Consider the following 15,781-nt stretch of genomic DNA (forward strand, 5'->3'; position numbering starts at 1 on the left):
CCTTTTAACGCCACGTCTATTGTGTGCGTGCGGTGCGTCATATTGAACCTTGTCGGAATGCACGAAGGTTGATATTGGGCTGTACCCGCGCGCGTCAGTTGACGTCTTTGGCGGTAAAGGGTTAACTTAAACTCATTATAATTTAACACATTCAGTGCCGAAAACTCGGCTATCGGGTATTTTATGATTTCGTTCCCAGGCCGGACGACCCGATAGTCGGGATCGTGGTACTACAGCTTTATATGACGAAATTGTTGTGGCCTGGCGCGGATGTCTTGTTTGGCTGGGTGGCAATGAATGTGTTAAGCGAGTGATGGTCGAACAAAATTCAGGGATATTTTAACGAAATTACAATCACCAAGAACCGAAATAACGAGTTGCTAAATAATGGGCTAGCGGTTAACGAAATTGAACAGAAAAATAAAAAAATCTTACAATCTGTAAATGATTTTCATATTATATTTTGTTTTCAGGCGGATTGCTGCATCAACCCGAACGTATCAGCCCTCGTTGGCACCATCGAAAACCACCCCGAGTCCACCTCCGAGTCAGACACAGGCTCCTTTACCCTAACGCGACAACAGCGCCCCCAACCGCAGGTCGGCTCAAAACGTCGTCCCAGGCAAGAAAAACACGCAAAACAGGCAAGAGAGAACAATTCTGTAAGACTGACAGAACAACAAATAGAACAACTCAATAACTCCATGAGAATGATGAATGATTCTAGAGTCAGCGAAAGAATGAACGATTCTAGAATCAGCGGAATCAATGATTCTAGGATAAGCGAACGATTGAATGAGTCTAGAATTAATGATTCTAGGATAAGCGAACGATTGAATGAGTCTAGGATTAACGATTCTAGAATAAGCGGTAGCGCCAACGATTCTAGGGTAAGCGGAGTGATGGAGTCTAGGATCAGCGATAGAATGAACGAGACGCGTTTAAGCGAGCGCTTAAACGATTCTAGATTAAGCGATAGGCTTAACGAGACTAGGTTGAGCGAGCGCGCGATAAGCGATAGAATGGAACGGGAGCGTGATTCTAGAATGAGCGGTCGTAACGATTCCAGGGATCGCTTGAGCGATTCGAGAATCGAACGAGACGAAGATAGTCCGAAAATGCGTCAACTCAGAATACCAAGATTTAGCCCTAAATCTAACCATCCTAGACAGTTAAGTTCAGACTCTAATAAACCTGAGTTCTTCGCGCCTCCACCCCCAAATCAGCCCTTATCTCCTACAGCAGAAAAGCCATTATTGAATGAAGAGAATCAGGTGTATTCCAACGAAGCTGAGACAGCATGTCTCGGTCCGGACTCACAATATGAAAGTGTGAGAGAGGAGAAAGATGAAATTAAAGTGCATCATCACAGACATTGCTACAGTGATACTAATACTATGGACTCGGGGTGGCAGAGTGGCTCTGAGAAACAGGTCACTGATTAGAAAATGCCACAAAGATTGCCAAGTGGAAAGAAAGTCATTTGTTTTGCCGGGTTTAGCGTGGATCGAATGTCATTTGTTTTGCCGGGTTTAGCGTGGATCGAATGTCATTTGTTTTGCCGGGTTTAGCGTGGATCGAATGTCATTTGTTTTGCCGGGTTTAGCGTGGATTGAATGTCATTTGTTTTGCTTCGATTCGATTGCCGGGTTTAGTGAATTTAATTGTAAAATTGGGCTGAATTTATCAACGAAGATAAATATAGTTGGTCAAACCAAATTTGTCAGTAAATAAGAACAAATAAAACTATACTCATCCTTTTCTTTTGGGTGCAAGTAGGTAGTAAGACAAAGATAGTATGATTATCTCTGTCTATGTTTGAAATGAGACAGTCCTTTGACAAACCATAGTTAAGTGACGGGTCAGGGATCATTTGCACTACGACAACGAAACAATTTCTGTTTTATCACTCTTCCATATTAGTGCGATAGAGTCAGATGGAGTTCCGTAATCTTAGCGCAATCGATTGTCATTTTGGCTAGCCCCCCAGGTACATCATCGGAATCATGCTATCTCTATCGCACTTACACGGCCTTATGAAAAGGGATTCGCAACGGTATTTTAGGTAGTATAACGCAAGGATGGTACCCTGACTTATTGCCCGACTCACTATAGGTACTTAGGGCTACTGCTAGTATAGATACTGAGTCATCAATCATTATTGAAGTTTGTTTCTTATGAAACGGAAAATAAGGTACCTATTCGTATATTCAAAAAAATTACATGTTAAATGCTCAGTGCCAACAACGCACATACGCGTTCAGAGCCAGTGAAGTCGTATATTCTATTATTTTGATAAATTCAATCGTTCGACTTAGCATCATTTTACGGTTTAGACTCACTTGTTTTAAGTCACTCGCGCGACATGTTTCGGAGAGCCTAGGTCTCCTTTCTCAAGCACTAACAGTGCGAGCAGCGTTCACGACAGCCGTGTATCGCGTACTGCGGAGAAAACCGGTTGGGGGAGGTAAAATAAAACAAGTGAGTCTAAAGTGTCTAAACCGTAAAATTATTCAATATTAGTATGTCTCACAACAGTTTAACTTCGGTTCGACTTAGCGTTCAATAAAATTTAATTTGAATATTATAAAGACTAAGAACTGCCATTAATTTGTTCTTAACTGTGAAATTCAGAAAGTTTATTTTAAATAAAGAACATGCGTCAGAACTGACAGAAGAATTTTTGTTTTCAGTTGCGGAGTTGATTGTTAAATACTTTAAATATAAGTATCCATACTTTTTGCATTTTATGAGACGTGACGATTTTTTTTTAAAGTGGGTCTTTTTTCGGTGGATTATCTTTCTGAATAGCACATACTTAGTTTTTAAACCTAGGACGGAGCGAGCTTGCCAATCTGTGGTATATAATGTCTTCAGTAGAGATTAAAGATAGTGTGGTGTGTTTTATTCTTCATTCGAAGTTAATTTTTAAAAGTTAAGTACTTCTTATTCAATCAGAAAGCAACTGTCGTGATTCAGTAGGGGGAAGTGCTACCTACTTCCATACTTAACCTTATAAAATCTATACTTTTACAATTTTATTATTATTTTACAAGGAAATGGGAAAGAATAAACACACCCTAATAATTCTGTAGTAGTAGTTGTGTAGTGCTAGGATGAATTGTAAAAAGTGATCTTAAAACTTGGTAATTAAGTATTAGTAATCTGTTCACTGTACTGACTTAATATAGATATTCTTACAGTTGTCTTTCTACAAAATCTTCTAAAATTGGTATAGTGATTTTGTTACATCATGTAACTTACATCTTTATTAGTTGTTTACTAATTTTATTACAAAATAGTTTCCCAGCAAAAAATGAAAATATATTGAATTTTTCAAATAACCATAAATGAACTGTGCCAAGTTTTTTTTTGGAAAAAAGTCAATGCTTAAAGACTTGCCAAACATTGAGCATTAAGGAAAACTCTAAAACGGTTCGAGTTCGGGCCGAGGCTTTTGACACATCGTTTTCTACGACCGCTTATCAATGATCACGTATCAGAGATTCTATAGAAAGCCGAAGTGTCGGTCGCCCGGACGCGGACCTGGGGCCTGTTTCTCAAAAGCTTGTAACTTGTAATACAACTGGAAGTCCCTTTCTAACAAAAACTGTCAAAAAGTGACATCCGCTTGTATTACAAGTTACAAGCTTTTGAGAAACCCTATAATACTAACGATTAGAGATGTAGGTAACATTTAGAAAATAAAGGTAAAAGTGAATTGACACTGCCCATTGAATTGAGATAGATAATTAGATACTTCTTAGATAACGTCGACCAAACTAGGTATACTAGGTCGTAGAATCTGCCACGATAGGTTAAGAGTTATATTTATTGTATCAGGGATCCCTTTGTTTCCCATAAAGTTTTAAGTCATAATGTATTGTTCGTCATATTATCATTAGTCATAAAACTGAAACCATTAACTTTTCAGGATTTTCGTAAGGTTATCCTATAGATACGTCAGGTTAGGTTTGTTTTATGGCAATTCTGAAAAGTGACGAGTTTCTGAATCAAATGAATTATGACGAACGAAAATGCGGGAAAACAATACATTATGACTTAAAACTTTTTGGGGAACAATAGAGACCCATTGTATCATGGTACCTACTCATGATCTTCGGAATTTAGTAATTATTTATTGCTTAATAATACACATAAAGTGAAAGGACAATGGAAATTAATTTAATATTGAATAACTGAAACAGCTAATACAGAGATCGACATTATTATTATTATCAATCAATGTTGTAAAGGTTATGTCCAATTTACGTCTTCTTTCGTTGAAAAGTAAATAAATAAATGTGTACGTAATTTGTTTAAAAAATACTAATTACCTACTTTGATTTGAGTTGAATTGAGTTTTGTTGATTTGTGTTGAGTTGTTTGTTTGATCTATGACGAAACCACTAGATTTTTGTAATAAACCTAAGTATAGAAAATATGTTATTCAACTTTATTTGTAGAAATCATTCAGTTAATATACTGTCCTCGCCAAATAGTAAATATTGTTTAGAATAAAAAAAATACGAATGATGGTCATTTAATTAATGAATTTTTCAGATCTGTTGTAAAATTTTTTTTTTTTGATCACTGGAACTATTTCAAATTTTTGGATTATGTGAAAATTAATGACATTATTTTTCTCTATAAAACGTAATACTCAAATCTTCCATTTTATTAGCAATATGTAAATAAATAATTCGTTAAGTAAGTGTTAAGTGAATGTATTTTTGCCCGAATATTTACCGTGAATGTATTTTTCCTATTTTTAAGGGTTCCCACTGTAATGCTAAAGGAATTGTTTGTTGATAAGTTGTTTAAAATGTAATTATTATGTTTAATTTAAGTTTATAGTGTTCTTATTAAGATATTTTAATTTGCGACGAAAATTAAATTTTGTGGGTCTTTGTTGTTCAAAAACCTTCACGCTCATCAACGAAGTGTTATTTTTGTTGTAGTACGAATATATTTGTTGCGTTCGTGCGTGACGCACACGCGTTGTCGTGGGCATTGAATGGGTTAAATTTTTTTTCACAATTTCCATTGTGTGGGTGATTGGCATTGGCTCTGCGCATCTTCATATGGAGTGCAGGATCTCAAAATTGCGTTAATTTGAATCCTTTATGATTAGTTTTTCATACTATTGATTTTTTTTAACTGTTTGGTTTCTCTCTGAACTCAATACAAATTGTTCCATACAGAAAAGTTCCTGTATGTTTTATTTAAATTGGATTTTAGTAAAAATGTCATTTAGCAGAATTCAAACATTGTCAAAGTCATAATAAACGATCATTCGCCGATCGATGCCCTGTATATTTGTACAGTCAAGGTCAAATAGACGGGGATGACCCACAGGTAGTACATGTATTGCAACACATTCCTATTCCTATGGCAATACATTTGTTGCAATAAGGTCCATTTTGGCTGCCACTATCTATTTAACCCATTTACTGTCTGGGGCCGTTGCCTTGGAACAACCTTAGGTACCTATATGACGGTGAACGCATATATGCGTTGGTGGCAGTGAATGTGTTAATCCTGGCTTTACTAATTTGTGACGTCTTCCATGAAAAGGGACCTTATTGTCGATGGCGCTTACGCCATTATTAACGATGCTCCGATATAAATACAATGCCGAGCGACGCTGTGCGGCGTAAGCGCCATCGACAATAAGGTCCCTTTTAATAGATAATGCCCCATTTACAGTCGATTTTTCACCCTTTGTGCATGGCGTTACTTATTTAAAAGTAAATAGTTTAAGCCCTCCAATGTTGCCACTATTGTAACTGTTCTAACTCTTGCCGTTGTAATTTAAAATAAGTTATCATTTACTGTAAATATTACTGCTAATTGAAATCTTTATGTGTGTAGCATTTTGTTATAAATTAAGTTTGTATCAATTCTGAAAGTCACAAGGCAAATGACAGATAGGGTAAGGTGAGAATTATTACCGCGTTAAAACTATAGTCTGGCTAACGAATTAGGTCAGTAACAGTAGAATAAATAAACTATACTCATCCGTTTTTTTGGGGTTATAATACAGTCACCTTCAAATATTTCGGAGCGGCCAAGGTCACATATATCTGAACACGCCTCTATTGTCAAGGCGTTAGAGTGCGTGTTCAGATAATTTTGAGCATCTCGGCCGTCTTTGAGTCTGCTACTTTAACCCATTTAAGCTACATGACGACACATATGCGTCAAAAAGCTAAACTCACAATTTTTCATTTGAAAACAGAAAATAATTGCTACAATAACAAGATGCTATATTTCTAAGGATTTCATTTTACCTATTACGTATACTTTATTATGTAAGTTTTACATACGTTTGTCCGAAAACTATTTTCTATGTACATTGTTAGATTGATCAGTTATTATTAGGTTATTTTATTAAAAGACTGAAATCTAAAATTGTTTTTTTCTTATACAACCCCAGATCACGTATAAAAAAACCGGCCAAGTGCGAGTCGGGCTCGCGCACGGAGGGTTCCGCACCATCAACAAAAAATAGAGCAAAACAAGCAAAAAAACGGTCACCCATCCAAGTACTGACCCCGCCCGACGTTGCTTAACTTCGGTCAAAAATCACGTTTGTTGTATGGGAGCCCCACTTAAATCCTTATTTTATTCTGTTTTTAGTATTTGTTGTTATAGCGGCAACAGAAATACATCATCTGTGAAAATTTCAACTGTCTAGCTAGCACGGTTCGTGAGATACAGCCTGGTGACAGACGGACGGACGGACGGACAGCGGAGTCTTAGTAATAGGGTCCCGTTTTTACCCTTTGGGTACGGAACCATAAAAATACTGCCCATTTCAAAAAACTTGGCCAAAAAACAAACTTACTTCAAATGGCTTGTAAAGGAAAGGGAAAAGTAAAAAAACAGAATTGAATTAAATATTTTTTTATTTCGTTAAGAAAGCATTTTGATTTAGTTTGGTTTTAATGGTTTACATTATCAAGACACAATTACTAAGAAAATATGGCCAAACGAGAATAAAGTATAGAATTAAACTTAAAAAATATTGGTCGTGTACAATATTGTACTAAACAGTCCATTTTAAATATTATTACTGAGTAAAATGTAAAAGAATAATTAAAAGTTATTAGACAGATTGGTCTATTTATGTATACAATACTTTTTATGATAAGACTAGTGAACTTATTATGATTATCTATGTCTAGAATATCTATGTAGGTACTTGTAAAAAAATGGACGTAAGTACCTACACCGAATGTAAGTTCGTGTAAAATAGGTGTGTAAGTATTTAAAACGTTTGTGATGTAAAAAATTATTGTAAATGGCAGTATATTTAATTCGTATAGTACATCAGCATTTTCGCAAAAACGTTGTTTCATAGACATCTCCAAAACTTGCGGATAAAACTTATCCAGTTTTGGGTACGGCATTCCCTTCAAATATTTTTCTAATAAAACCTCAATATGAGTTGTTTTATTTTTTTTATAAAATAATAGGTACCTATGAGTTATTTGAGTATATATATATATATATTTATTTATTTATATTTATATTTATATTTTTTTTTTTGAGTATATATATTTGAGTTATATATTTTTAATTACTAATATTTTAAGTAACGTATTCATTGCTTAAGAAACCATAAAACACGTTTAAAATAGTTCAACGTTTTGCGAAAATGCCAATTGAAAAGCAAAAATAAATTTAAAAGGCACTTAAAATTAAGTTAAAAATCACTTTTCACTTAAAATTAAATTCGTTGTTTTCCAACGAGGCATTGGTCTGTACGTATCTCTATCTTCTTGCATGTTTTTTGTATTTAAATTATCTTTCGCTCAAAGTTTATGAGGTTTCTTTAGTACACATACATTACATTACATACATTAAAAAAAATGTATCAATCAAATTTCGTCGCTTTGCTACAGGTGGCTAAAAGTAGTCTAAAAGTGGCGTGGCGCTGTCGCCACCTAGCGGCCATATCTGTGCTGATCGTAACAGACGTGTGTTGTTATAGAGAGTGAGTCTTCTGTACTTAGTACTATTATTTATTCTGTGACATAAGTCATATTTAATCCATGACGACACGTATGCGTTACGGTGTCATGGGCCAGTCTAAAGGTTTAGAAATTCTATAGTTCGATATATTGGATTTCCTTACGGTAAAATATGATCCTAGTATATGCCTGACAATGCGGCAATAAAGGATGACTCACGCTAGACCGGTCCGGGGCCGGGCCGGAGCTTCCGGCGCTTCGTTTTCCATGGAAAGCACCAAGATCACCGATCGGAAGTCATAGAAAATGACGTGTCGGACGCCTCGGCATAGGCCCGGCCTGGTCTAGCGTGAGTCATCCTTAAGAATGAAAGACATAGTTCACAAGATATTCAGTTTGAGATCTGAATAGCACTTTATCAATGCTCAAAGTTTGAGATTCCTCGTCCATCTCAGTGTACATTATCTACACGTTATATTGACAAGACTATGTCTACTTAACAGTTTTACAAGCTCTAATTTTGCTTTTTTTGTCTCAAAAGTCAACGAAAACAAAGCAAGCCACTACGTCTCAGTGTTTTAATCCAATGCTAATCACGACACATCGTCGTTATGTATCTACGAAGCATTTGGACGTCGTAGCACTAAGAGCGTAGGTTAGCAGTAAAAGTTTACTCAGTTGACTCAGTATCTTTACAATCGGTGTGGTTGATCCTATCCTATAGTTGGTCAAACCAATTTGTCAGTCAGTAAGAACCAGGGAAACTATACTCATTCTTTTCTTTTGGATGCTATTACTAGTGTAAGACAAAGATAGTATGATTCTCTCTGTCCATGTTTGAAATGCGACAGTCCTTTGACAAACTATATATTATTCATTTGGTAAATGCCAGATCCCTGACGCTTATAAGTCCTTTAGAGTTAGATCACGTTAAGTATTCATGCCAAGTGCTCCTATAGGCTATTGTCACTGCCTATAGTATATTCCATTAGCACATTAAAATAATGTAAACAAACAAAACCACGTGACTGTTGTGAGCACGTTGTGACACATACTAACATTGAATAATTTTACAGTTTGGATTAACTTGTTTTTAGTCACTCGCGCGACGTGTTTCGGAGAGCCTAGGTCTCCTCTCTCAAGCACTAACAGTGCGAGCAGCGTTCACGACGGCCGTGTATTGCGTATACACACACGTCGAAACGCGCTCTTCGAAACATGTCGCGCGAGTGACTAAAAACAAGTGAGTCCAAACCGTAAAATTATTCAATACTACGTGACTCAGTCATTTCGCCAGTGAGATTAAACTTAGAATTATTATCATTGACTGACTAACAGTACGACATGGTATCGTTAGATTACATTCATTTGAGGTCAAAATGGAATAGACTATATTTGGTCCAAACGGAGCAAACTCAAAACTTATTTTTACCATTCCCAAGGACTTAGTGTTCAAAAGTGGAGCTTGTACAAACTTTTTACTTGAACATAACTAATAATAAACTTATAGCTACAACACTGCATCTTAATACACTGGCGGAGCTATGAGCTACGATTTCTTCAGGGTATAGGACGATAGGGCTGGAGTCAGTGGCGTCGTAGTCTTCTAGACGCTGATTCGCCACTTTTAAGTTCTTGAGAAGGGCTAAGACGTCTTCTGCAAATGAAATATATCCATACTTAGAATCAGAAGGTTGTCTGGAAGAGATCGCTCTTTAGCGATAAGACCGCATGTTGTCTGCCCCTAGATTTAGTCAATTGTTCTTTTCTTTTGTATCTTTTTACTGAGGTGTGTCAATAAAGAGTATTCTAATATCTATCTATCATATTATATTCATTTGTTTTCATTTCGCATGCTCTGAAAATACATAGCTGATTGTTTATCTGTGTTAAGAGTGTTGAAAGTGATACGCCTTAGAGAGTTTTACTTTCGTAGTCTTTTGGTAAATTATAAAAAAATACGGTATAATAAAACATTAAAGATCAATAATATGCCCAATGCCTAAAACGCATATGGGCGTTTACCTTGCTTTTCTTTAATTTTTCATAATAAACAACCTAACATGAGTGTAGTGCCCGACCATGCTAAGTTTTCATGGCAAGTGCTATGTCAAATATGGCGCTACTATACTTATGTATGTACTTGTTGGTCTTGTTGTCATTGCCAAGTCGGTGCAAACTTATTATAGTCAGAGTCTATTTGTTTGTGTAAGTATAATATACAATGTGTTACACCAGCCACTGAAAGTGGGATGGGTACACGTTGTATAGGTCATACTGAGCAACTTTTACTATGGGACCAACCCCGAAATCGCGAAAAAAAAATTGGCTCTCCCATACATTTTGGATGGCTGATGTTAATATCTTGTATGGGAGTGTCAATTTTTTTTTCGCGATTTCGGGGTTGGTCCCATAGTAAAAGTTACTCAGTATGACCTATACAACGTGTACCCATCCCACTTTCAGTGGTTGATGTAACGCCTTGTATATATTTTTCAATGTTTTTCTCGAAAAGCCAAAAACGCAGATATGCGTTGCATGCACGATCATATTACCTGCCTGTTTCTCGCCCTCCTTCCAGTCGACCTTGATAAAGGTCGTGAGCGACACCTCGTACACTTTGTTGGAGTTGTCACCGGAGGCGATGGATCTGCGTCTGCGACCGTAGCCGGTGACACCGTTGGTGCATTGTACCTGAAAACAACAAATAAGATTTTCTGACGAAACTTTCATTTTTGATACCGACAACCTTTTATCGTTGACACAAAAAAATCTCTTTGAACAGGCAACTAATACTCATCGAGACAATTCTAACAACACCAAACACAATTAGTTTGCGTTGTTTTATCACGTGTAGAGTTCCCATGGCCACCTACTGTCTCCATTATCAGATCAGCTCCATGTAATCACAATATTGCATTGTCATCCAATCGGAAATCGGGAAGGGGGTTAAATTTAGCTTCGAAGATTTGACCCACACAAACTAACATACATATACTCATCGATCATCTTTGAGTTTCAGAGTTACGAGTTACGGTTAAGAGTTTGTCTGAGTATATCAACCAACTGGGTGTATAAATTATAATCAGGAGTTGACCCTACGGACTCGCCTGGGACAAAGAAGTTTTGTATTTTTTCCATATTATGATACTTATGATGTTCTTTAATATGATTGTGATTTCTTACCCCCTGGCATTTGTCGAGGCATACAGTAACGGTGCCCTTGAACTGCACGTAGGAAGTATCAGGGAACTTAAATGCCCTGAACTTGGCCGACAGCACGCCGTCGTCCGTCGTTATGAAGTTGTCGAACAGGTACGGGTCGACGGAACAACTGGAAAGAAAAATAAGATAAAAAAGGTATAAACGGGTCTACAGCAATATAAAATCATTACTGTACCTTAAATCCGTCATTGTAGCTGGGTTGCACCAGCTGTGGTCCCGAATGATGTGTTTAAGGTAAAAATTATGAAATTTCATCGCGGTAGGCCCCGATACCGTGCGATGAAATCATATCGTGTACAAAACGCGAGAGTTTCAAGTGTTAAAATAAGATAATTCAATTAGGGGAACAAAATTAATAAAAGATAATATTCAGCTTAACCGAGCAGCCCTTATAAAACTCTCTATAAGTAAACAATGGAAGTCTAAACGCACATGTGCGTTCTTGGCACTAGGCATTTTAAATTCTTACCCATTAAATATGATAGTCTCCTGCTGTTTCCCCGTGTCTGTGACGTGCATGTAGTTGACCAGGAGACCGTACACCGACTTGGACTTCTCGTCCAGGTTGATCTCCATGGACAGAGGTGTCCCCGGGCTCACGGAGATTTCTCCTGTCACCCTAGAATTGAAACATGTCTACATAGATCTATTGTCCATAGAACATACAGTCCTGACCTGCTTAATTAAACATTCGAACTTCAAAAGCATGAATCACTACATAGTATAAAACAAAGTCGCTTCCCGCTGTCTGTCTGTCTGTCTGTCTGTATGCTTAGATCTTTAAAACTACGCAACGGATTTTTTTAAAATAGATAGAGTGATTCAAGAGGAAGGTTTACGTATAATTTGTTAACCCGTGCGAAGCCGGGGCGGGTCGCTAGTTAAGGATAAAGAAAACCAAATCACTCGTACAGCTTTTTTTTCAGAATCTAAGTATAACTCCAGCGGGAACAATATAGGCCTTTGACCTGCAGTACATCTGCATGAAATAAGATATTTTTCGAGCAAGTGTGATGAAAACGATATTTTGATTTTGGATTAGAAAATAGCAAAAGTGCTTCGTGGTCAAAGGTCGCGGGAGTCCGCTGGATGCGGGTGGCACATGACCGGTCATTGTGGCACTCTTTGGGGGAGGCTTATGTCCAGCAGTGAGATGTTGAGTAGTGATTTGAGGCCTCTGCTCCTTTCTAGATAGTGCAGGGATGCCTAAGTAGATCTTCAATGAAGACTTGTTATTTTAAATTTGTGTACAAAGATTTATTTGTAAATTAAAATTAATGCAGTACAACTAGAGTTTGTCGTTCAATATATTTTTCACCTCAGCAGCTCGAACAAGGGTACTTTGCTACTTAAAAACAGTGAGCAAAATCGCATTTTGCTCACTGAGTGAGCCAAAATGAGCAAAATGCGATTTTGCTCACTCAGTGAGCAAAATACGATTTTGCTCACTGTTTTTAAGTAGCAAAGTACCCTTGTTCGAGCTGCTAAGGTGAAAATTTAATTGTTGGTATATCTTAAGAAAACATGAGTGAATAGAGGTAAGTGATGAAGAAGGAATACATTTTTCGGGTTCTCTAATATGTTCTCACTGCCGAGGTGAAAAATGTTGTGTACTACACGAGATCAAAGTTATTTACATCTCGTGCGCTTTTGAGTCCCTTACTACGCTCAAGATTCTAAATTAGATTCACTCGCTACGCTCGTGAATCTATTATAGAATCTTTCGCTTGCACGGGACTCAAAATAAGCACTCGAAGAAATATCAAACTTTGATCTCTTGTTGTACAAATAACTATTGGAAGATTGCCGTTGGCTTCTGGCGGGACGTTATATACGCATCCGATCGTTGCCGATCTTCGAATTGTGACGTCAAATAGGATGCGTTCTGAACAGATACATGTCCTCTGGCTGATATGATGATGATGATGATGAAAAGTACTCACTGTCGTCCGTTCTGCTTGACAACAGCTGCTAGGATGGGATCAGGTCCGTAGCCCTGCTCATTCCTAGTGATGTTTATTACACTGGAAATAAAAGAGATGATCAAAGTTATTGAATTACCTTTTAAGAAAACACAAACACCGTTCTCCACCTATGTTAAAAAAATGTTTATAAGGGAAACACAAATCATTTTCAAAAAAATTTGACTAGTGTTTTTTATGTAGTATAGTCACACTGTCACACTACTACCTAAACTAAAATACCGAGATGTTATACATAATATTATATCTATTTTCAGTTTATACATAAGAAAAGTAAATAAAACTAAAATTCAACCTACATATTATAATCCGTACCTATACCTACCTACCTACGTAATGTCCCTTGTTGGGAACTTCACATACCTACACTTTTGAATTTTTTCGTGAATGCGGGTTTCCTCAAGATGATTTTCCTTCACCGAAAAGTTAGTGGTAATATTAAACGATGTTCCATATAATTTTTGTAAAAACTGATTACTACGAGCCAGGGAGTACGAGATTGCTTTGAACCCGCAACCTCCATATTGAAAGTCATATCCACTAAGCTACCGCCGCTTGTAAAAATGTAAATATAAATAAATGTATAATTTTATAAATATAAATCAGTATCTTTGGCAGTATGCCCCAGGAACCCTGTTTAGATATAAGTAGATTTTTAGTTTTTAATTAGTATAAGTTGGAGAGGCCGTGAGTTCAAAGTAGTTTTTAATTAGTATAAGACAGTAATTTTTCCACATTTGAATTTATTCTAAGCTTATTAGCATCGTTTGCAGACGTTTCTGCTTGATAAAAATTAAAATTCTGAACTACCTTTATTTACATTTTTTTCTACCTGTTTTAATGTATTATAGAAAAGCCACAATGTAACGGATTCCCGAACTTAGGCACTTAGAAGCGTATCTAGTTAGTACCATAGTACCTACTTAGTTTGAAACTTAGGAACTTCAACAAACTATTGGCCTAAGTTAGGCAAACTACGCGTAAGTTCGTAAACAGATTATTCGCAGATAGTTAGGCGAACTGAATTAGTTTGTGGCGAGAAACATGATGCCTATTCAAACACACATTTTGATATCTAAATGATGTCACTTATAGTAATCATTCGCCTGTGTGTGTGCTCGCGCCAAGACGGTCATGTCCATAGATAAATATAAGTAAAGAAAGAGTGGTAGGTAACTCCATACATCAGTTTTCTTACAAAAACGCGAGTTATTTCGTAGTCGACATCTAACGTCAAGTAGTGGAACTATCAGAATCGATCCAATTCTAAAAAACCCAAACACAATTTGGTTGCGTTGTTTTATCACAGAGTTCCTATGGCCACCTCCTGTCTCCATCATCAGATCAGCTCGATGGCACCATAATATTGCATTGTCACCCGACTCACATATGTTGGTATGCAAATTTTCAGCTTCATCCGAAACCGGGAAGTGGGTCAAATTGATATTAAAGAGACCCGTACAAACATAGTTACATATATAGATACATAGGTACATTGCAAGTTAATAAAAAGCTTGTAAAAAAGTAATCCTGTGCCATAGTATACTTACTCAGGTTCGATGATGTCTAGAGGGAAGTCCACGGCGCGGGCGACGCGTTTGCCAGCCACCACGCAACGCACCGTGTGCGTTTCGCGGCCGCCTGCAGTTTCTATCACGATTTTGTGGTAGAAGGTGCGTTTGCCCTGGAACATAATAGTCTATTGTTGATTTGATTTGTTGATTTATAGGTATATTAGGTATCAAACACTAAAAATATTCATTCATTAATATTTCAAAATATTTATTTACAAACAAGATATATACAGTGGTATTACTAAAAGAAATTAATAACTTGCTTAAATCTAAAATAGGCCCTAGAGGCATTGTACCAAGGATGCTGGCGACATTTCCTCGCTGTATCGCAATGCTGATACGTTGTGCGAGGTAGCCGCCAGCTCTTCGGTCACCAGTTACGTCAACCAATTTCTGCGAAGAACTTACGCGCGCTGGGACCCCATGGACCTAGAGTTTTAATTCCAAATGGTACAAAGTGGTATTAATATTAATTCATTTATTTCATGCAAAAACCATGGTTATAAAAGGTGTTACATAAACATTTGGTACATGGTCGCCCTGCAAGGTGAAGTAATATAAAGTGAAGGTGACTGAGGCTGGATTAAAACGGGCTCCATAGAATAAGTAATTCATACAGTTGTCAACTGAGTGTTCTAATAGAAAATACATAATTTATAATTTAAAATTATTAGAGTCTGTGCTGTTAGAGAAGAGCCGTAAAATGTATGGGATCTAATACATTCTACGACTCTTCTCTTTCCGCACAGACTCTACCGATTTTGAAAGTAATTTTGTTAAGTAAGTAGTGTTTAAAATAAAGCTTGTTCTATAAGGTGAAACTGTGTATAATTTACCTATTTACATTGTGTAGCTTAATAAAATATGTGTCAGGAAGTGGATCAAAAAATTCATTTTTTATTTAAGGACAAGTCTGTAATATCTCAGAAAAAAGGCAATGGCCGTAATTAGGTTACTTCGCACCTCTGCTCGCATAATTCCATTATACTGAAATGTTTGAGACGACAAGGTGTGACGTGAC

General features: G+C 36.8%; 2 protein-coding genes across 3 annotated transcripts in view; one reads left to right on the forward strand and one right to left on the reverse strand.

The window, feature by feature from the left end:
• Positions 1–1,445, forward strand: part of LOC134659276 (uncharacterized) — a 54,010-nt gene extending 52,565 nt beyond the window's left edge. The window contains 1 exon segment of the mRNA XM_063514929.1: positions 474–1,445. Coding sequence (XP_063370999.1) covers positions 474–1,445 — 972 coding nt within the window.
• Positions 1,446–9,442: 7,997 nt separating this feature from the next.
• Positions 9,443–15,781, reverse strand: part of LOC134659236 (uncharacterized) — a 65,877-nt gene continuing 59,538 nt past the window's right edge. For both annotated transcript variants that reach the window (XM_063514874.1, XM_063514875.1), the window contains exons 5-10: positions 14,737–14,870; positions 13,148–13,228; positions 11,674–11,823; positions 11,166–11,313; positions 10,535–10,673; positions 9,443–9,636 (exon numbers count right to left, since the gene is read on the reverse strand). In XM_063514874.1, coding sequence (XP_063370944.1) covers positions 9,458–9,636; positions 10,535–10,673; positions 11,166–11,313; positions 11,674–11,823; positions 13,148–13,228; positions 14,737–14,870 — 831 coding nt within the window. In that variant the 3' untranslated portion in view covers positions 9,443–9,457. The remainder of the gene's footprint in view (positions 9,637–10,534; positions 10,674–11,165; positions 11,314–11,673; positions 11,824–13,147; positions 13,229–14,736; positions 14,871–15,781) is intronic.

This window comes from Cydia amplana, chromosome 24 (assembly GCF_948474715.1).
Source record: "Cydia amplana chromosome 24, ilCydAmpl1.1, whole genome shotgun sequence".
NCBI classification, from domain to species: Eukaryota; Metazoa; Arthropoda; class Insecta; order Lepidoptera; family Tortricidae; genus Cydia; species Cydia amplana.